The sequence below is a fragment of the Chenopodium album genome, chromosome 10, assembly GCF_948465745.1.
Source record: "Chenopodium album chromosome 10, dcCheAlbu1.1, whole genome shotgun sequence".
Taxonomy (NCBI): Eukaryota; Viridiplantae; Streptophyta; class Magnoliopsida; order Caryophyllales; family Amaranthaceae; genus Chenopodium; species Chenopodium album.
In genome coordinates, this window is record NC_137843.1 from 29,008,218 (window position 1) to 29,030,109 (window position 21,892).

The following is a 21,892-nucleotide window of genomic DNA, read 5'->3' on the forward strand; positions in this document are numbered from 1 at the left end:
ATTATTATTTTCTTAAAAAAACTTGATCTATCTCTTATTGTACAGGATAATCAAGTAAGGCTGCGAAGTTGAAAGCGACATACATATTATGACCAAATTATATTTTCATGGAAAACACACAAATATATTATTAGAGGTATAACAAGGAGGATATTTCAGTTTCATGTTTATAAAATAATTACATGTAGTAAAACTATATAGAAATGCGTTATTATTGTAATTAAATTAAATTTATTTTATATTGGAAATTAAAACAACTAGCTCGTCAAGTTAAGAAAGGCAAGATGGGCATAATATAAAATACACCTATCACTCCTTCTTCTGGGCTATTTGGCTTATGTGTAATCAATGTATTTTCAAGTAAGCGCTTTGGTCCCCTATCACAATCTTTAACTTCTCTACTGATTGGGTTTCTTGAAATACTTAGGCCGGGTTTTTCAAGGTCAGCTTTCCTCCTCCTGTAGGCATCGTTTTCCCTTCCTCGGAATTGAACTTCTTGGTCTAGTTGTCTACGTGGAAGTCCCACTGACCCCCTGCGTTGTTGTCTACTTTTCGATGGTGCTTGAAATTCTCAGGACAATAGTGTGGGTGCCGGTTGGATTTTTAGGTTGGCTCATTCGGATAGGGTTCTTGGTGGATGTGTTAGGGCAGGTAGAAACTCGCTTACTCTTCAGGCGAAACTACAAGCTAGCTTATGGGCTCTTAGGCCTTCTATCCGAAAGGGTTATCTTCGCCTTCTCATCTATACAGATTGTGTTACTCTGGTTTCTCTCTATCAGTTGGCTCGGATTATATTTCTTGTGTTTGGCTGCTTTAAGATATTAGGGAAATTCTTCCACAGTTATCCGTTTGCAGGATTTATAAGGTTGCTTATGATTGAGTTACACCCGCTCATTGGTTGGTTGTGCATGCTCGCTAACAACAATACCTTTGTTGGTCCATTCAAATTTTTATGTGTTGTTATTTTGTGCGTAAAATCCTCTTTAAAAACTAAAACCGAACCGGTTAGGTACCTCCTCAAAGGTTAAAATCAAGACTTCTCTTTTAAGTACGAACTCATGCTCATCTTCCCTTTCTTAACTTGACGAGCTAGTTTGGCTATGGTGGATTAGGGCGTCTTCAATTTCAATTCAAACTCTTCAAATACAATTCTTTTCAATCCCAAAATTTTCCCAATTATTACCAAACAACTGTATACTTGATAAACCCCAAAAATTGTTTTGCAGAAATCAGGCAATTAGTGAAGCTATTTTGAGCTAATCCTTATTCAATTGATCATAGATTTGATAAATTATGTCTCTTCCTTCAATAGAATTTGCGTATTTGACTGGTGATTTTCTTCGTCTATTGAAAGATGGAGACCCTAATTTGAAATTGCCAAATCCCGTTCCTGTTCTTCGCTTCGTTTTCGAGCTCGTTTCGTCTATGGTTTGTTTCTATTCTTTTTCTGTCAATTGAATTGAGTTGAGTTGAGTTATTTTTTTGAAAATTTGAATTATTTTCTAAGTTTAATTTGTGGGTTTTTGATTTTTCAGGTATATGGTACTTTGCCGTTTCAGAAATGTAAAGCGGCGTTGGATGCGGTTGAGTTTTCTGATGTTATTTCAGAGGAAGAGTTAGGTTCTTATTTCGCGGATATTGTTACACAAATGGCTCTTGATGTGAGTACTTGATTTCCATTACTCGTATTTTCACGTCGTAAAGTCTATTATAGATTATGGAAGACTGTACTTTAATCAGGAAACATTGTATGTATTAGCTCGTATAAACTTTCGATTATGACCTGCTTCTTCCTGTTTATTGTTAAATCCTACTCATGTGTGATTACATGTACAATATCCATAACCATTGGTATAAACTATAAAGTATAAACCTGTACTCACCTTTGTTCATCATCTAATTGGATATCTAAAACCTTTAAATACCTACCTATGACTAGGATATCTCATTTACTATTGATCATTTATCAATGTAAAGTATTTCACAAGTATAAACCTAAGAAACCTCATGAACTTTGAGTTTTGTGGCTAAAAGAGTGATGAGTAATATTAATGAGGTTGACATCATATAGGCTTTAGATTAAGGCTCATCAGCTGTCAAGAATGTTGACTTCCATATTTAAGCTTGGATTAGTCTATCTAATTTTTGTGGGTACAAGGTTTTGTTGGGTTGGCAAGCAGTTATGGGCCAAGTGGGTGGGCGAATGAGAGGCGGGTTGAGCTAGATTTGTGGTAGGTGCGGTTTCAAATTTACTAACCTAATGACTATCTATTGTGGGTGTGGTTTTGTATTCATATTCGCCTACTAGGCTACTACCCTTTGAAGTCGTAACAATCCACTTGTGGAATTCCAGAAATTGTATCCACTTGCTGTCCATATCTCCTTTGTTTACCATCCTTTTGATTTTTTAGAGAGAAGAGGGGGATTGTAAGGTGGTACGATCCCTTCTATATTGATTGACCATGCCATATGAAATGGGGTATAAGTTACCTTTTATATTGAATACTCATTGTATGCATTTATCTCTTAGTTTCACTTGCTCTCATGATTGGTTGTTATACATAGAACAGTAAGTATATTTTCTTAGGTGAAATTGATAACATCAGTTATACAACTAGGGTCATTACTATACGCTTGAAATTTTACACTATTTACACACTCCTATGATAATCTTTGATGATTTAGACCTTAGGGAAACCCGAAAAACGTAGTCTTGTGGGATCTTGTTAGATATGTCTCTATATGAAAACATCATTTTTTTTACTAAAAGATAATTATAAGTAAGTGATAATGTAAGACATGGATTGACAAACATGAAACTCCAAACATTAATTAAAACTTAAAAGAATGGAGGAAGTATTAACTAGAGATTATCCCAACTATTTGGGTAATTTCTCTAACCAATCCTTAACTTAATAATAGTTTATATTTCCACATTTTATGTTTTGAACGGTTCTACTTAAAAAATATTTTTTAACCCCTTTGCGTATATTCTGTCTGAAGTCTCTTTATCTATCCACATTTACTTCTCTCCGCCACATCCTCCTAGAACCCAAACTATCTCCAATTTCTAACTCACTTGAACCACCACCTTACTTTTGCTTCCAGCCAATCTCCGCACACCTACCTTCAACCTTGCCTTTGCCTTGCATAGCTTAGACCTTGCAAATCTGACAAAACCCAACAGGAATTTAATTTCTTGAAAGTTGAAGAGAGAGAAAGAAGATCAAAAAAGATAGAGAGAGATAAGGAGATTGAAAGAGTGAAAATATGGGGGAAGATGGAGATGAAGATGAATGATTATGAAGATGGATTTTGGTTAGTTGAATTGAAGATTAAGAGTAGATTAATTAGATTAGGTTGGTTCATTGGTAGGTTGGGGTGAATTCAATTAGGTGAGAAATCTGATCGTAGTTGGTAAATTGTGTGTTAATTGTTTAAATGAGGGTATTTTGTTCAATTTGATAAGGTTTTTTTTTTTTTTTTTTTTTTTTTTTTTTTTTTTTTTACTAAAAGAGGAAATAATTTTTTTTTGTTGCACATAATGTTAAGCGTCCAAGTAAATGTTGCACATAATGTTTAACGGAGGTGGTAGAATAAATGTAGTAATCGGATTGCATTCTTAATATCAAATAATCTTGAGTGAATTAGCATGAAAGACGTACTTGTTCTTTAATTTTGAGAAATAGAGTGTTGTCTTCAATAAACATTGATGGGGATGTTGGAGGAGAATCATAAATCCGCAGAGGGGACAGGAGCGGAGGAAGGGGAGGAGAGAAGAATGAGAGGAGGAAGTGATGTTGGTTGCCCTTCTACAAGGGCAGGTTGGTGGCTTCATGAATCTGGGTAGAGACTCTTCTCATTGTCAAAAAGTTGTTGCAGACTGGCAGTAGGAAGGGGCTGAAAGCGGAAGGGACAATTGATAATTGTTTCGGCACCATTGACACTGGAATGTAAGGGTGGGTGATGGTTACGTGGAAGATACAATGTGGAGATAGAAGAAATTCTTAGAACCTATTTCATCATTTCAAAAATAAAAAATAACCCCATTTAGCCGTTTACAACTCACATGAGACCATGTTGGGAAGATACTTTTATAGTTGAGATTGTCCATATTTGATCGAAAGATGGGATAATCGAATGTGGAATGACTATAATTTGGGGTGATGTTGTCAATTTTCCCACTTTCATATGGCTTCCTATATTCTTTTGATTATGTTAATGCCCATTATGTACAACTGCTCATTGTTTTTCTTATCATTTTGATTTTATTTCTTTAACTGATATCCACAAATGTAATTGCATGCAGCTTACCATGTCCGGAGAAATTCGTGCTCGCCTAATCAAACTGGTTAGTTGTGCATTTGTTGAATTTGCTTTTTTTAATATTGGGCTAGTGATGATATACTCCTCCTTCCAAGCCTTCTAAACATGTCCATTGAACATCATGCAGTTTGGCATTTGATATAGCTCCTCCTTGTTTAAGCCTTTTATGCTCTCTATGGGGTTACCTGAGCTCATAATGCATCTTGTTAAACTCATTTGTTTGAGTTTTTATTAGAGAAAGAAAAGTTGAAAGAATTTTGAGTAGACTTTTTAGGGACTTGGTTAGTCTCGCCGTAATATACTTTTATTTACCTTTCCCATATACTATACCCTTATACCAAAATTTGTGCACTTAACTAGATTTTTATGCTATTAATGTCATTATATACTCTCCCTCTACTATCCTTATGGCCTTAATTCCAGTATAAGAAAAAATAGAATTGGGCACTATAATATGGGGCAAGGGAGTAGTTATTTTACAAACTTGCTGTTGGCTATCTGATGCATCTGCTTTTGGGTTGTCTATGTGATGCTTAAGCTAATTGCATCAAGTGTAACCTCATGTACTGTGTAGCTATGCTTATATTAAATATCCCAGTTGGTTGGAGTTTTGTAGATTACATAATCCCTCTGTATTGTATCACTATGTTCTATTCTTGCATTATTAATTTTGCATTACTAAGGGCTTGTTTGGTAGCATTTTCATTTTCCAGATTTTGGTTTCCTAAAAGTAAATACCATTTTAGTTGTAATAAAAAATAAAACTAAGTTACAGTTATTAAATTAAGTTTATTTTAGGCTGCCTTCAAAAATTAAATTACATAAGCTTGTTAAATTACAACATACAGAATGTGATTGTCGTCATCTGCGCACTTTGTCTTATTCACATGTGTTAAGTTTTTCTTCAACTCGATCCTTGAAGCAAAAGGATGAGTCTGTTCAATCAACGGATCACTGATTCGTTACAGTTGAGAAAGTCTGAGATAGTTTTGAAGCAAAACATCACAGGCAAATTTTTTATGGGGTTTATGTAATTGTAATAGATTATCTTTCTCTTTGTTTTAGTATTTTACATTTTTAGTCGTCAAGATTAGAATTGCAAGGGGGGAGAGAACATGTACAAAATCGCCCTCACCATAAACAACATTTCTGGCCACTTTTAGCAATGATTGCTGGGGTTAATAAAAAAAGGGAAAAAAACCCCAAACCTAATCAAACCACTTAATGTGGTTTTTTGATTTTTGCTTCGGTTTCTTTGTAATTGCTTGGAATTTGTTGTTTTCAACCATTTTACAGAACATGTTTTGTTTCCAAAATGTTAAAAAAACATGGAAGACTAAAGTCTAAACACCAAATATTCCTGAATACCCTCTAAAATGTTTTGTTAGTTACAACTTTTGTTCTATTGGTGTACTTTGCACATAGATGAGTTACATGAATTTTCATCTAAGTTGAGAAGTCCTTTGGCTTAATCGTTGGCCCCCTCTTATTACACATCTGACTTTGAATGTAATTGTCTGTTTGTGCTCTGGCTAGGCAAGGTGGCTCGTGGAGTGCTCACTAGTTCCAGTGAGGTTTTTTCAGGAGCGGTGTGAGGTTTGTTATTGCATTTCTTGTTTCGATTTTGTTGAAGAAGTATATTATGCTATAATTTTTTACTGTTTTATTGCCTATGCTTCAGGAAGAATTCCTCTGGGAGTGTGAAATGGTCAAGATAAAGGCTCAAGAACTAAAATCTAAAGAGGTTTGCAGTTGGGTTATTCTTTTATGTTTTGTCATGCCATCTATCTGTGTTCTTGTCATATATAATTTGTACATACCTTTGTATACATCTGTTTTTTTTTTTTTTTAGTTTTAGTCTGTATGAAAGCAATTCTATTTAGTGTTCTAGCTTACCAGGGTTCATTAGTTTTGATTAGTCCATCTCTCTCTCTTCTTTTAACAATTCTCTTTATTAGATGCAATGAATTTAATATCCACCCACCATTATTTACTTGCTTCTCACTGGGTAGTTGATTGGATTATTAATTCATTATTATGGGAGTTCTAATGTAATTGTTTTCAAAGGTTATCTTGTTTGACTAAATGACTAAGTTTTCAAATTAGCAACCAGTAAAAGTGCTTATAAATCAATTGTTAAAAACAAAAGTACGTATTTGGTGAGACAGTTACTCAGAAAACAAAAATTGAAGCCTGGTGTTCTTTTATAATACTCTATACCATTAAGTTTGATTTTGGCAAAAAGTACTCAACTCTCTCTCTCTCCTTTTTTTTGGTTAGTAATATCTCTTACTGGGATTAAAGGCTTTATTTTTTTTTAATTTTTTAATTTAATTTAATTTAATTTTTATTTATTTAAATTTTTGTTTTTGTCAGCAACATCTCTTATTTAATTGTTGTGTTTGTTGTTTCAGGTTAGAGTAAATACTCGTCTGTTATATCAGCAGACAAAGTTCAACCTCCTTCGAGAAGAGAGTGAGGGCTACGCCAAGCTGGTATGTATCCTGAGAAAAAAAAAAAAACATCAACTGTGATGATGTCGATTATGGGCTTCATTGGTCAGAGTTTCTGATAATAATTAGTCCAAGCAATGTACTGTGAATGAGTTTGTTTTTTTGATTCAATTTACTTTTTTTATAAAGGTAAAATTCGAATGCTGAAATTAGATTAGTTGTGTCAAATGAAAAAACCACTACTCTGCTCCTTGTTTTATCCATGTCTTCAGACATTTTCATAATCTTCTTGTCACTATTTTACTTGGATTTTTTATTTTTATTTTTGTTATTTAAATTAAGGACCCTCTTTCTCATTGTCCATATTGATTGCAATTCTCATCAATTTGGAAGGAAAGAGAAGACGTTGTTAAAGACCTTTACTTGAATGTTTGTTTCATGTGATTTCTTTTTGTGCATTGAAGCAATTATTTGCTGCATGATCTGCCCTGTGTGAGATTGTTTGAATTATCAAAGTTGCTGAGGATTATGTCTTGAGAATGTTGTAATTGCATGACAGTTAGCATGTTCATCATTTGTGTTTCTCACTGCTGCTTATGCTATATGCTCTAGGTAACCCTTCTTTGTGAGGGTTCAGGGGATCCTAACTCATCGTCCTCAAAGATTGGCACTATTAAGGTTGAATTCTTTCCCTTTTTGTGATATTGGCAGTGTTATTATATTTCTGCTTGAGCTGACCATGTTAATTTTGCAGTCCTTGATTGGTCACTTTGATTTGGATCCAAATCGTGTTTTTGATATTGTAAGTTGGTGCTGATTTTCACCTGAAATAGGCCTATGCATATGGTTTTCTATGTTTTGCATTTTTGATTAATTCTATTGTTCATCTTTTTAGGTCATGGAGTGTTTTGAATTACAGCCTGACAATAAACTTTTCTTGGATCTTATTCCAATTTTCCCTAAGGTGTCTAATAAGTCGTTATATTTTGGTTGGTTAGTGTTGGTTTTCTGTTTGTGGTCAAGGCTTACCAATTACCATGTTGCCAACTTTTTGCAGTCACATGCTTCTCAAATTCTAGGTTTCAAATTTCAATATTACCAGCGTATGGAAGTTCAAAATCCTGTACCTTTTGGACTGTATCGGCTTGCTGCTTTGCTTGTCAAAGAAAACCTTGTTGATCTTGATAGCATGTGAGTATTTGTGTCCTAAGCTGAGTATTCCAATGGTACTTTTATGTTTGCTTGTGCCTTTTCTTCTTTGTCTCCTGTTTTAAAAGATCACTGTTGTACTTTTTGCAACTAATGCCCTTTTGGCCTTTATGCATAATAGGGGTTAAAAAAGAAATGAAAAAGGCATTATTAGTCTAAATGAGGAGAAAATAATTGACTTAAGTGTCTCTTACTTTTATTCAGGAAAAGAGCGTAATGTGTATCTTCTTGTTATTTTTTTTGTCTGGTTGCAATTGTTGCCCAACAAATTGCATTGTACATAGATTGTTGACTTTTTCTTGAAGCAGAGTGAGGATGAAACTTTCCTTGCAAAATTTCTAGTTATACTACCTTGGTTTAGTAGTAATCGCAACAATTTGACTTTTGCACTATTCATATGCTTACTTTGACTATAGTTCGTAATAATAGCTAAATTTAAAGATACAATTAAATAATGTGATGTAGTTTGCATACAGCAGTATACAAACGCTTGTAGACTTTAATAAAGACTGCACTCAAACAAATATAGACTTGGGAGCATGATTGGTGTGGAATTATTTGTAACACTTTTTTAGTGCCTATATTGAATTTCGATTTTGCTATTACAGTTTTGTCTGTAATGACTCTATTATGTTGGTTTATGCACATTTAATGATTAACTCTATGCATCTTACTCTGAGATTCCTCTACTACTTTCAGTAGAGGTTGTCTGTGGTATGTAATTATTGGGATGCCAAATTATAGTCATGTAGTAGTCCTTCTCTCTTCTGCATTGTGAGTATGTGATTTTAATTTAGGATGGATGTATCTCGTCTCCCTATCTCTTTTGTCAATAATGACTAAAAAAAGGTACTGTTAGATAGTCAGGATAATCACTTTGGAAATTTTCGGTTATTATGTTCTGCTTTTGGCTTTTTTTTATTTGTTTTATTTCAAGTCCCTGTTCGCTGCTTTGAGGTCTCTCACTCTGGATATAATGTATTAATTCAGCTGGATGATGTATAATCAACAATTTAATATTTGCAGATATGCACATTTAATTCCCAAGGATGAGGAAGCATTTGAAACTTTCAATGCTATTACAACGAAGCACCTTGATGAGGTTTGTTATCAGATTATTAACATGAGTGGACACCCCCCCCAACCACAAACAACAACTAAAGAAAAACAAATCTGCAATTTGTAATGGGCTATTGCCTATTAGTTATCAGCAAATGAGGAAAGTTGGTAAATGTGATAGGGATATTACTTTCCTGGAAATTATAGAAGCGAATCAAATGGAAGGTTTACTTGGTCCTTTAGTTTGTGACAGATAGAATGTATTGTTCTAGTATGTTTCATCCTTAGACATATAGTTCCTTTTTCATTTTTGTTCTACTCACTTTGCTTTAATTTATTTTTCATACTTCATTTACTATCTCACATCTCTTACCCCACAATAATCACCTTTCCACATTCTCTCTTACTTTATTCACCTTTTTCTTACGCCATCCACTATATACATTCTTTTTCTGTTACTTTATTCTACTTCATCTTACACCCATTCACCTTTTTCAATAATTTTTTAGCTTGAACATGAAAGAATGAAGGTAGAACAAATCTAATAGGGACAAGCTGCAATGCCTTTTCTCTTAATAACCTTTCTATAAACACATAATATGTTTTGTACTATTTACTTTTTGGACAAGCAGGACAAATCTGTAGGCATTGGTTTAGAGGGAATTTTACCTATGGACAAGTTTTTTGCATCAAACCTTGCCTGAATGATTTGGCATTGGTTTAGAGGGAATTTTACCTATGGACAAGTTTTTTACCCATTATAAGGTGTTAGATGCCTTTGTTCGTAATCTTTGAAGCCTCTAGCATTTTGAATTTTACCAAATGTAGAAAGAATGGATAAAAGGATTTTGATTTGCAGTTTTTTCCTTCGGTATACCTAGCTCTCACCGTGACATATAGCATGAACCTTGGACTTGTTACTTTTATCTTACACAATCAGTTAGTTGAAGTTGGTGTAGTCACAACTTAAAATTAAGCTACTTGTTGCACATATGGTTAGTGATTTATCCTTTGTAGTTTGCCGTTAAAAAATTAATTTTGATATGTTTAAGTTTTATCTTAGAAAAAGGTGAGATGATACTAAATAGTATGTGTTATGTGTTAAGGGATATTAAATAAATGATCATATAGTGATTAACAACGAACACTTTAGAAGGAATGTTTTTGTGAGCGCTTAAATATTAGTTTGTTCACTTTTAGGCCATGTTCTGTTCACCTTATGAAAAAAAAATTTCGGTAAAAATAATTACAGTTCAATAAAAGTAAGTAAAAATAATTTTTTTTCTGTAAAAATCAGTAATTTCAAAGTACACATATAATTTTATTCAGTTTAGTAAAAATAATTTAAGCAAAAATAAGGTGAAGAGAACTGGGCATTAATCAACCAAATCCACAATCTTGTTATTTATATTCACCTTTATTCACCAAACCCCGCTATCTTGTTTTTTTTATTCACCTTCCTAAATCTTGTGCAAAAGTCAAATGGGACTTCTACTTGGGGATGGAAGGATGAATTTTATTTATTGCACTGGTGATTTACACTCTAAAAATGAAGATGTTGGTTATGATCTCTAAATTGAGTTGTTTCGATTTTTTTCTTTTAGACTTTGCTGCGTTATCTAGGATGTGTTTCATTGTGTTGGCTCATTGTATCAGGCTAACAAGATTGGAAAAATAAACCTAGCTGCAACGGGAAAGGATCTTATGGATGATGAAAAGCAAGGAGATGTGACTGTAGATCTGTATGTCGCTTTAGAAATGGAAAATCAAGCTGTCAATGAATCTGTTTCAGAGCTCGAGGACTGCCAAACACTAGGCTTGCTTACTGGTTTCCTTCTTGTGGATGATTGGTATGCGACTTATCATTACCTCCCTAATGGAAAGAGGGAAACATGCTTGTCGTTTCCCTACTTCGACATTTTTTTCATCGTTCCTTGCACTTAAGTTTGTTACAAGTTACTAGTTTGTTGTTTGCTTTGTTGTGCTATTGTTATGGTTCAATTGTGATTTTAGCTTAATGTGGTAGGTATGATTTGTCTTTTTGCTAACCATATGAGCCCCAAACATAGGCCTTTTGGTTTTGTAATTTTTTTTATTCCAGGTTGCTATTAGATCAATTGTCTCTTTAGCAAAAATACACAAATGTCCCATTTCAAAATAGGTTAATGAAAATATAAAAAAATTAAATTAATGGTTTGCATAAAAAATATTTATATTTATAAACCATAATTGCCATGTCCTAGTACCTTTGGTCAAATATAAGATAGTCTGCTTGCCCTAAGCTTTTTGAATTGCCATATTAGACACTCGGATCCATATCTGAGTCTCCATAGGATAGTGATTACATATTCCCTATCTTACGGCAAGATCTTTATTTGGGTGAGATTTATTGTTTAATGAAGTATTACTTCTATTGCATTTGGGAGGAGACATTTACTATGCATAATGCATTTTCTTACTGTTCCCCTTCTCATGGAGGGCCAAATCAATATGGCTGTCATATTTCTTCTTCTGTTGTAGACTATGTCAAGTGAGTAAACTAGTGGCACAATTGTAGCATGTGCAAACACACTAAATTTCATGGAAAAAGGATAAAAGGTGGCTTATGTAAAACAATGACTGGATATGCTTGGTAATAATTTGGAAAGGGGTTTTGTATCTAGTTATCTACTGTATAGGTTGGTGGAGGCATGGAGTGACTTTTTCTTGAGGAGTTTGATCTCAATGGATATAGTGAGATGATTATACTTTATTTTAAAGTGATGTTCTCTCTTTTGAAAATTTAGTGTTCACTTGGGTATTAGGGATAGGAAGGCTCCTCAAGCTTCTATTATTTATTTATGTTGATAAGCAGTAGTATTGACAAGATCCTGCTGAAAGTGTACATTATATATGGTATTAGATTGCTTGCAAGCCATTATAATATTTAAAGAGGAGAGAAGTATACTGATCTCTTAGGTTCGAGGACTTAGAGGTTCTTAATTACTGAATCGTGGAGGATGGGTAAATAGTGCTTAATAAGGTATAGACTTGTCAATCGGGTCAGTTTCTCAGGTCGGGTCACTTTGGGTTCAGGTCAAGAAATGCTCTACCCCTAACCCATTGTTTTCGGGTTTGGGTTAACCCAATGGGTTTAAGAACTAATTTTTATTTAATTCATTTTTTGCTTATTATTAGAAATATATGATTTTTCAAGCTATATTTGCGGTTTATTTTTCAATTTTGTTAATCGACATTTTCACCATTTATCATTTTTTTCTATTAATTTCTACTACATAATTTAAACCATCAGATTTGTCACCAAAGGAAGAAGCCAACATTAAATATGTGGAGAATAATCTCATGATATAATTTCTTTATATCACTTAATTATCTCTTCAATTATATAATTAACATTGTTAATATAGGTGTATATAATCTTTTTGATTGTGTAAATAATTTCCTTATATAGTTGGTTATTATCTCTCTTACCTAACTTAAAGCATTACGTTATCTTCACTATCTTTGTAGTACATAATATGTAGAGCTTATCAATGCAATACAATTCAACCTTAACATATAAAATAATGATTTAGTGTAAAGGACGTTGGCTGTATAAAATTCAAACTTAACACCATCTGATAGCGGTCAGTGGAGGTTGGTGTGGGCTATGTGGTTGGTGATGTGGTTTGTATTATGCAAATGCAGGTTGTGTAGGTTGGTTGGTTAGTGTGGCTGTGTGGATGGTGGTTGGTATTGATCTAAGAGAGAGAGAAGAGTGTCTTTAAAAAAAAAAAAAAAAAAAAAAAAAAGAGAGAGAGATAAGAGAGAAATGAATGTCGAATGGTAGATGGATGATCAAAATCAATCAAAGAACAAGATATTCATTTTCCAATAAATGTAAATCTTAAATTTTTTTTTAAATAAAAACCCCACAAAAACGGATCAGCGGCTCAGGTCGGGTTTGCCCAACAAATTACGGGTTAAATGTGTTCAAGCAAAGTCGAATTATGGGTAAAAAATGTTTAAAACCCACAAAAAGCGGGTCGGGTCGAGATGGAAAGATAACATCATATTTTGGTAGAGCTTGCTTGAGCTTGTTGCATATCTGGTATCAAGATTTAGCTTCAGTGTGTCAAGAGTCATCTTCTGAGTGGAACTTCAGTTTTCTTGATTATATATATATTACAATGTAGCTTGAGGGTTTCATGTATATTGTCTTTTCCTTATGTTGGTGATACCCCTCTTGGTGTGTTATCATGACATCAATTATTTAGTTAAATATATACAAGTAAAATATGCATATTGAAGCACTTACTGATAATTTTCTCAACTTTTTTTTTTTTTTTTAATTTGTTGCTTGAATGAGCCCATATCAGATAACCCACTTCTGGCCTTCTGGCTTCCTTAACAGCATTGGTTCCTTTATTGTTGTATTACAGGTATCATGCAAATATCTTGTTTGAGCGCCTCTCACCTCTTAATCCAGTGGCATATGCTCAGATTTGTGATGAGCTGTTCAGGTACACAAAGACATGTATCTTGTTTCTGTTGTTTGAGATTGGATACTTTTGATAATTTCATATACTGTCTCCATCTGCTGTTGCTGTGTTTAATATAACATTTTATGCGCTTAGTACTTCAGTAGACATGAATACATAAAGTCTCTGCTGATTGCTGAACATAATGCACACATGGCAAATTTTCCGGCATACCAGTTTTGACACGAGCCGGCTTATCAGTTTTGACATGAGCTGACTTAGACCCTGGTTCAGGGTATACAGCTTAGACCCTTGTAATAACACCTTAGTGTCAACACGCACAAATGAAATGCGTCCTTGTGTTTTGACCTACAACAGGTGCTGGTAAATGCCAGCCGCCTCCGGCAAGAAGAACGTCGCAGCACCACAAAGCTGTTTGTGAACAGGCAATTGATGAGAAGACTGGAGTTATAAACAAAAAAGTTGACCAAGATTTCTTTTAATTTAACCTTACCAGGATTTAAAAGTTAATCTGACCCCTAAGTTATTTTTTTTTTATTTTTATTTTTATAATTTGGTAAAACCTGACCCCAAAATTAAAAGTTGTAATTTTATTTTGAATTCTAATGTGCTAGTCAGTTGAAATTGGTATTGGTTGTTAAGATCCATGGCAGATATTTCTGTATACCTTCTTGGTAGCCCCACTTTGCTGCTCCCATTGTTTTCCTTTTACTTGTTTCTATCTCTAGCATGATTTTAAATCTTGGATGCAGTCACATGTCACAATCATGGTATTGGTCACATAACCACTTCCGCGGGCAATGTGGATGGAATGTGGCTATTGCGGCCTAATATTTCGGTCATGGAAAGCTTAAAATCCTTTACAATACGGTTATGATGCGGTGATGTGGCTGAGATTTCATAAGATGATCCCTAGGGGCTGGACATACCTATGAATGTGGAGACATCAGCCCTCTACAGTCTGACATTTGGTTTTAGATTGTATCTCATGCTTTGACTTTTATCAGAAATCATTTGTATGTTAGTGGCTCTTTAACTGATAAAGGTTGTGATCTCAAGGCCGTAATTTCTTCATGTAGGCTAATGGAACATAATTATTAAAAAAATGTGCACTCTTATATGTGTGTTCTCAATCTGCCTTAGTGTAAGTTAATTTCATACATCACTTATATGTAGTCTTAATCTTTTCCTAGCAGTGTCTATGAAGCATTAGATATTAAGTCATCTCAAAAAGGAAAAAGGCTTTTTATCTGTAGATTTCAATGATAGTATGATGCTATTAGTTATGTTATTGGTGGGCTAGTATTATTAGTATGTTTTACATAATTATTAAAATCATCATCGTCATTAGCACCACCATTATAATAGGTACTCGTATGACGGTGGTAGTAGTGGACTTTGGGCAATAGTAGTAGTAAGTGAGTAGTTCATGTTTCAAAAGTTTTGGAGACATCTTTTATATTTTTGAAATTAACTTATAAAGATTAAGTACTCAACCTGCTAAAGTGCTAATTTTTTTAGGTCTTAATCCATTTGTCACTTTTACTGACTTTGTACATTTAATGTATTTTAGGTTGATTGGAAAATCAATTTCCTCAGCGTACGATATTGTCCACAAAATGCATCTTGAGAGCTTCATGAATGGTCCAAGACTGTTGGAGAATGCAGATTCTTCAAAAAGCTCTCTTATTCTGCTACCTAAAGAGCTTTTTGAGATGCTTACCTGTGCTGGACCTTATCTGTATCGTGATACTTTATTGCTGCAGAAGGTTAGTGTTTTGTTTGCTTTTGTTCTTCAAGGTCCTTTTTGTTGTTAAAGCTTACTAACAATATGCTGCATATGTGTTCTGTGAAGATCTGTAGAATTTTAAAGAGTTATTACCTATCAGCTCTTGAACTCATTAGCAAAGGAGATGGAGCTCCTGGACCTGTTGTTGATTTTAACATTAATCCTCGCTTGCATCTAAGAGAAGCAAGGTCAAGAATTGAGGAAGCGCTGGGATCTTGTCTGCTTCCTTCGTTGCAGTTGGTACCTGCAAATCCTGCCATTGGCCATGCAATTTGGGAAGTGATGAGTCTTCTTCCTTATGAGGTGTGGATTATATAAGTAGCCTAAGCTGTTTTTGATTATTTGGCATTCTTTTGACTTATAATGAATAAGGTTGAATTATGTAGACAAGTGATACCTTTGTTTTGATTAGGCAAGATATCGTCTCTATGGTGAGTGGGAAAAGGATGATGAACGGATACCTATGATTTTGGCAACAAGACAAACAGCTAAGGTGTGCCCAATTACATGTTTGAAAATTATCAACCCAAAACAATAATGTATGTCTAATTCAAATTTTGATTTGTATTTCTAGTTGGACACAAGGAGGATCTTGAAACGGCTAGCAAAGGAAAATCTAAAACAGCTTGGTCGTATGGTTGCTAAGCTTGCTCATGCCAATCCCATGACTGTTCTCCGAACAATTGTTCAACAGGTGCCTCATTATCTTTTTCTAGCAGCATATGTACTCATTTAAATTACATACAGTATATTTTTTGGGGAGAGTTTCACTCATAATGCTCTTGCAGATTGAGGCCTACCGAGATATGATCATGCCAGTTGTAGACGCATTCAAATATTTGACACAGGTGTGGTTGATCAACTAAGGCCATATTATTTTTTATTTTATTTTTGCATACCCTCCTTAAGGTTGTTATCGTCTTTCTGAGAGCAGAATTTGGAGCTTTGTGCTGTGTGGGTTATGTGGAGGGGTTACTAAACTTTTGATTTTGGATGACTATATTCTTAACCGTAAGACCAATACATAATACTGAAACAGTTGGAAGTTAAGATCAATTTAACAAATTACTTTTAATTTTATGACATCATACAAATTTTCTTTTTGAGTCCTTAAGCAATAGCACATGGATTACTTAGGTGTGTTAGAATTAGCTCTAAAACTAAGTTTGAAGTTACTACTTTGATAAATCATTAAATGGTTTTAGTTAGCAATCTCAAAAGTCCAACACGGTTAGTGCAACATGAAAACAGGAAATATTTTTATTTTGCTTGTGAAGGGGCAATGTAGACGATCAAGAAGTGGTTCTTTCAAGGGGGAAGCAGTTTAGTCTGTGACCAACCCGTGGCTAACCACGACCTACCTGCGGCCAACATTTGTGTGGATGTGGCTTTGGCATGGAGATGAGTTTTCTTATGGATGAATTTCTTGCTTGTTTGTTATTAAGTTTCCATAGTTTTGTTTATTTAGGACTAAAGTAGTTATATTGTATTTAATTGTAATTAATTTAGGAAGATAATATTTAGTTTCTTAACATCCTTTGAATTCTAGGTCTACCACAGACTTTAGAATGCATAAGACTTGTTGAAGGGTTAGGTCTTAATGCCCTACAAAAAGGGATCATGGGTCTTTTCTTTTCAATGCACATCAACAAAGGGAGATTAACAACCCTCTTAGGCTTCTAGATTAGGGGCCGTTGGGTTAGGGGTAATTATAAAGGGAAAAGGAATGAACAAGGCTAATTCCCTTTATTGTTGTTTGTAATCCAATTTTAATCATTCCCTTTACCCTCTTCATTCCTTCAAAGTTCTGTACTTTGATTCCCCACACCCCCCATGCTATTTCCATTCCCTTACTTAAACCACCACATACCATCACCACCACTCACACACCGTCACCACCACTGTTCACCAACACTGCACATCCACCACCACAACTCACTGACACTACAAGTCCCACCATCATCACCCTGCTGGCACCACTTACCCAAAACCTATCTCGAAACTAGCCCTCCAACCAACCCAAAACCACCCCCGTCGTCCCAAAAACTTGTCCTCACCTGCAAACCACCCTTATCCATCCCATAAACCACCCCTTCCCTTAATAACATACTCGCCCACTCGAAATCAACCCTCACCCATCTAGAATATGCAAAGCCCTAAAATTCGAAAATAAAATTCAATGGAAGTGTACCTAAAATTATGATTTTAGATGTTTAATTTCAACCATGAAAACTCTAGTTCTAGAGTTTTCGTGGTCGAACTTGACCATTAAAATCCCAAATATAATGTAATGAACTGGAATTCACACCACCACAATTATACTAATTAACACAAATTAAGGCAAACCTTGTTTATTAATTGATAAAGATTTGAATTACAGATTTAAGGGAAGGTAAGTATAGCTTTAGGCTATAACTCTCATGGTAGCTTGAGGCTATTAATCTCACCAAGGGTTCACTCAATTTCTGGATGGTTGCTACTAATACAATTACCTTACATACTTAAGCTACTCTCAAGCAATTACAATTTCCTAATATTAATTAAAGTTGTCATCTAGTAAAAAGCATAACAAAGACATAGCATCAAAGTGTATAACTCCATAGTGCTTTGTCTTCCTTGTCTTCTTTCCCAATTCGGCTTGCCACCCAAAAGCTACTGCTCTTCATGTCTCTCCCCATTCTGGTCTTGCTGGTTGACTTTGTCTGTTCCTCCCTCTTTACCGTTGTGAGTGTACTGCTCTTCATGTTTCTCCCCATTCTGGTCTTGCTGGTTGACTTTGTCTGTTCCTCCCTCTTTACCGTTGTGAGTGTTGTTGACCTTGGCCTGCGCTGATAGCCTGATACACTATGATCAGTGTTTGGGCCCTCCTTGAGTGATGGACCGTATGAATTATTGGGTCCATAACATATGACAATGGTGGTGGTAAGTTGAATAGAGAGAAGAACGGGGCGGTGGCGTGGTAAAATGAAGGAGAGTGGCAGCGGTAAAGAAGGGGTGGCGACTATTAAGGTCGGTGTGTGGTGGTGGGTGGTGGTTATGAAAGTGAATGTGTACATGGTGTTGCAAGGATGAGAGAAGGAAGATATAATAAATTACCAAACATCTGATATCAAAGGGAGTTACATTCCATTCTCTTCCATCCCTTTCTTTAACTCATTCTCTTTTCCTTTGGTTAACCAATCGCCACCTTAGTGGTCTTCGGTGGCACGGGTTGCAATAAGTGTTGCTGATAATTGTAATTGATTTGTGATCGTTGGTGGTTTTATCCCCTATTAGTTTGTGTTTTTTCCCTACTACTTCTGAGGGGATTTTCACATTAAAGGTTATTTGTCATCATCTTTTATATTACACACATTAATTTGTTATATATTGCCTATTATTTGTGTTTTCACTTCCACTGTTCTCAACACAAATTACAAGGGCACTAAGCATTGTAAGCAAATCACGTGCTTTTCAAAATAGACAAGTATGATAATTAAATTGAAGGATACATTATGAATTAATCAGTATGATCAATAAAATAAGGATAAGAAGAATTGAAACAGAGAGGCGATTTAATTTGAAAATAAATGAATTGATAAGGGCCCTAAGAAATTATGAGTTGTGGTCTAGAATTCATCATTCGAATGAGCCGTGAAATTTCTTGGAGGAACTTGAGGTATTGTGAAACCAGGGTTTATCCGATTGAAAATGTGTTGAACTCTGTTAACTGATAGATTTTAAAATTGACATGGGGGTTGATCCTTATACGGATATAGGAAAACTAGTTTAAATGTGCTCTTGAAAAATGTTGCTTTCCAAGCTCTTTTGCTCACAGTCCTCACTCACGCAATGTATATCCCCTCTTTCAGCTAGTTTGCGCTCAGACGTGGAGTGCAGACCTGCCCACAGGACTGTTTCTTGTGTTGGGTGTAGGTCTGTCACATATCAGCTTTACAAAGCACTGGGCATAGGTTTTTATTTTTTTAATTTGTTTTCTGTTTTGATTTATTTATTTATTTATTTTTATTTTTATTTTTTAAAATTATAATCTAATATATATATATAAAGTAGGCATTTTTGGGAAGCATTTAGGGTGCCACATAAGCAAAAGTATTATTTTGACCAATGAAAAATTAGATTTATATTTTATTATAGAATCGAAAAATTCATTCGCCATAGGCATTTTTCACAAGCATTTGGGGTGCGACATAAGCAAAAGTATTATATTGACTAATGGAAAATTAGATTTATATTTTATTATAGAATTAAAAATTCATTCGCCATATGCATTTTTCGAAAGCATTTGGGGTGCCACATAAGCAAAAGTATTATTTTGACTAATGGAAAATTAAATTTAAATTTTATTATAGATTTAAAAAATTCATTCGCCATCTATGCAAAAGTAATGAATGAGATTTAAGAATTATTTGAAAACAACAAACAGTAATTTATAGTTTAAATTATTTGAAAAAACTAAAAATTATCTTTGATGTTAGGATTTAAATTATTTAAAAAACATATTAAAAATTATCTTTTGATATTAGTGATATTTTCATAATTTATTTCAATAAATCCAAGTAAATAATGATCGAGAAAAATTAATCAAATCATTTTAAAAATTAATTAAAAAAAAAAAAAAAAAAAAAAAAAAAAAAAAAAAAAAAAACTACCTTACATTTATGTAAAGAAAATTAGAATAGCAAAAAAAATAAAAATTGTTAGATATTAAGATATTACAAGAAATATACATAAAACTGTAGTTTAATCTATTTCAGCCCTCATAAAAAGTAGAAGTATTGGGTATTTCGGTGAAATGGACAGACTTTTTAGCAATTCTTTGGCCCCCCCTTTTTTATTTTTTTAATTTGAATCAATTTAAGTAGGTCTCCCTCTTTTTTATTTTTAATTTTTTTAACGGCATAGTTTTACCTTCCTTCCCCCCCCCCCCCCCCCCACCCCCGAGTTTTGGGTGGTTGACTTGAATTTGTTGCATTAATTATATGTGGGTTTGTTGGGGAAATAAAAATTACTACCTCTGTTATTATTTGCAACTTTGGAGGGTTGCACGGACTTCTAGGCAAAATTTGTTTGTGAGTGTTAAATTGAGAGAGAAAGATAGAGATGCATGTGATGAGGGGGGAGAGAGAGAATGACAACTGAAAGGGAAAGAAAACTTTTGTTGCAATATTGCAAATAAATATGATGCATTCATTTTTGGCAAGTGTTGCAAATAATATGAAACGGAGGTAGTATATAAAAAAGAGACAGTGGCTTAATAGTTGATTTAATAGTATTCCTAGGGACCATAAGAGGAGTGATACACTGGAAAAATGTAGAGTTTTGCATTAAAAAAAAGGGCCTCCTTTGGAAACTATTGCATATTAAAAAAACGAGTAAAGTTGAATCATCAGACATTATGCACGGACGAGGGAGAGAGAATTTCTTGGTGTCTACAATTGAAATCTTGTAGATTGATCTGTACTTGGGTGTCTGTTATGAGAATAATGCTCTTTCCTATTCAATTTATTTTGTGACATCCTTGATTTGATCTACACTTGGCTGTCACTGTCTGTAAAACATGGGGATATATTACAATTTAGGTTGGGTTAGATATTTGGTTGTCTTCCTGTTGAGGTAATAAAGTTGTATTTCTATACATTTACTGCTGCTCTTCTGGTTTTATATCTTTTCAAATTATTTTCTTGCAGTTGGAGTATGATGTCTTGGAATATGTTGTGATAGAGAGACTGGCGCAAAGTGGTCGTGAAAAGCTTAAAGACGATGGGCTTAACTTGTCAGATTGGCTTCAATCTTTGGCTTCATTTTGGGGACATCTGTATGTGGGCTTTTTGCCTTTTTTTTTTTTTTTTTCGTGTGTGTGTGTGTATATTCTGTTTCCGAAAGTTCCACTCGATTTTGGTTTTGGGTTGAAGTAAATTTGACTCACTTTTTCTTTATTCATTTTTTGTCAAACCCCTTTTACTACCTTACCTCTCTTTCCTGCACTATTTACCCCCTTCTACTCTCTGTCACTTATTTTATCCAACTTTTTTTGTTGCATCCACCTCATGGTTTGAAAATGCGGTTTCGGTCGCGATCACGGAAACGGTCACGGTAATTCGGTAACGGACTTGATGCGTTGGTCGCGGACTTCATCGCGGTTGTCGCGCAATAATTTTATTTTATTTCATTTTTAAGTTTTATGTATATTACTGTTCAAAAAAAAAAAGTTTTATGTATATTAAAAAAAATTAAATTAAAAAATGGACTTTTCCTAAATAAAAATACAAGTAAATAAAATATGGACTTATTTCTAGACTTAAGCATAGTAGCTGACTATAATAAGGGGGTTGGGGGTCACGTGGGAAAGAAATAAAAGGGGGTGGGGGGAAGAGAAGGGGTAGTCAGGTGGTGGGGTCAAGATAAAAATTAAAGAGGAACTAAAGAATATTCTAGGCTAACAGCTGTCATACTTTATTATTAAAAAAAATAAAAAGAAATCTCTTTTATTTAGCAGAAACAGTCGACTTTCATGGAGATGCTGTAAATCCTCGCCGGAAAAGTGGTTCTATAGTTTAAAGTTTGGATTTTTC

The 21,892-nt window shown here is 34.2% G+C and overlaps 1 protein-coding gene across 4 annotated transcripts in view; it reads left to right on the plus strand.

Annotated features, from left to right (window-relative positions):
• Window positions 1-986: 986 nt before the first annotated feature.
• The window catches only part of LOC145562392 (THO complex subunit 2-like), a 42,869-nt gene continuing 21,963 nt past the window's right edge, over window positions 987-21,892 (plus strand). Inside the window, exons 1-19 of one of the 4 annotated variants that reach the window (XM_081622658.1) lie at window positions 987-1,428; window positions 1,536-1,661; window positions 4,310-4,351; window positions 5,863-5,922; window positions 6,008-6,070; window positions 6,741-6,821; window positions 7,392-7,457; window positions 7,534-7,581; window positions 7,675-7,743; window positions 7,837-7,970; window positions 9,015-9,090; window positions 10,704-10,897; window positions 13,469-13,549; window positions 15,102-15,297; window positions 15,384-15,620; window positions 15,730-15,810; window positions 15,892-16,011; window positions 16,106-16,165; window positions 21,008-21,135. In XM_081622658.1, the coding sequence (XP_081478784.1) occupies window positions 1,294-1,428; window positions 1,536-1,661; window positions 4,310-4,351; window positions 5,863-5,922; window positions 6,008-6,070; window positions 6,741-6,821; window positions 7,392-7,457; window positions 7,534-7,581; window positions 7,675-7,743; window positions 7,837-7,970; window positions 9,015-9,090; window positions 10,704-10,897; window positions 13,469-13,549; window positions 15,102-15,297; window positions 15,384-15,620; window positions 15,730-15,810; window positions 15,892-16,011; window positions 16,106-16,165; window positions 21,008-21,135 (1,997 nt within the window). In that variant the 5' untranslated portion in view covers window positions 987-1,293. The remainder of the gene's footprint in view (window positions 1,429-1,535; window positions 1,662-4,309; window positions 4,352-5,862; window positions 5,923-6,007; window positions 6,071-6,740; window positions 6,822-7,391; window positions 7,458-7,533; window positions 7,582-7,674; window positions 7,744-7,836; window positions 7,971-9,014; window positions 9,091-10,703; window positions 10,898-13,468; window positions 13,550-15,101; window positions 15,298-15,383; window positions 15,621-15,729; window positions 15,811-15,891; window positions 16,012-16,105; window positions 16,166-21,007; window positions 21,136-21,892) is intronic. The other 3 variants (XM_081622656.1, XM_081622657.1, XM_081622655.1) reach the window with 3 other exon arrangements.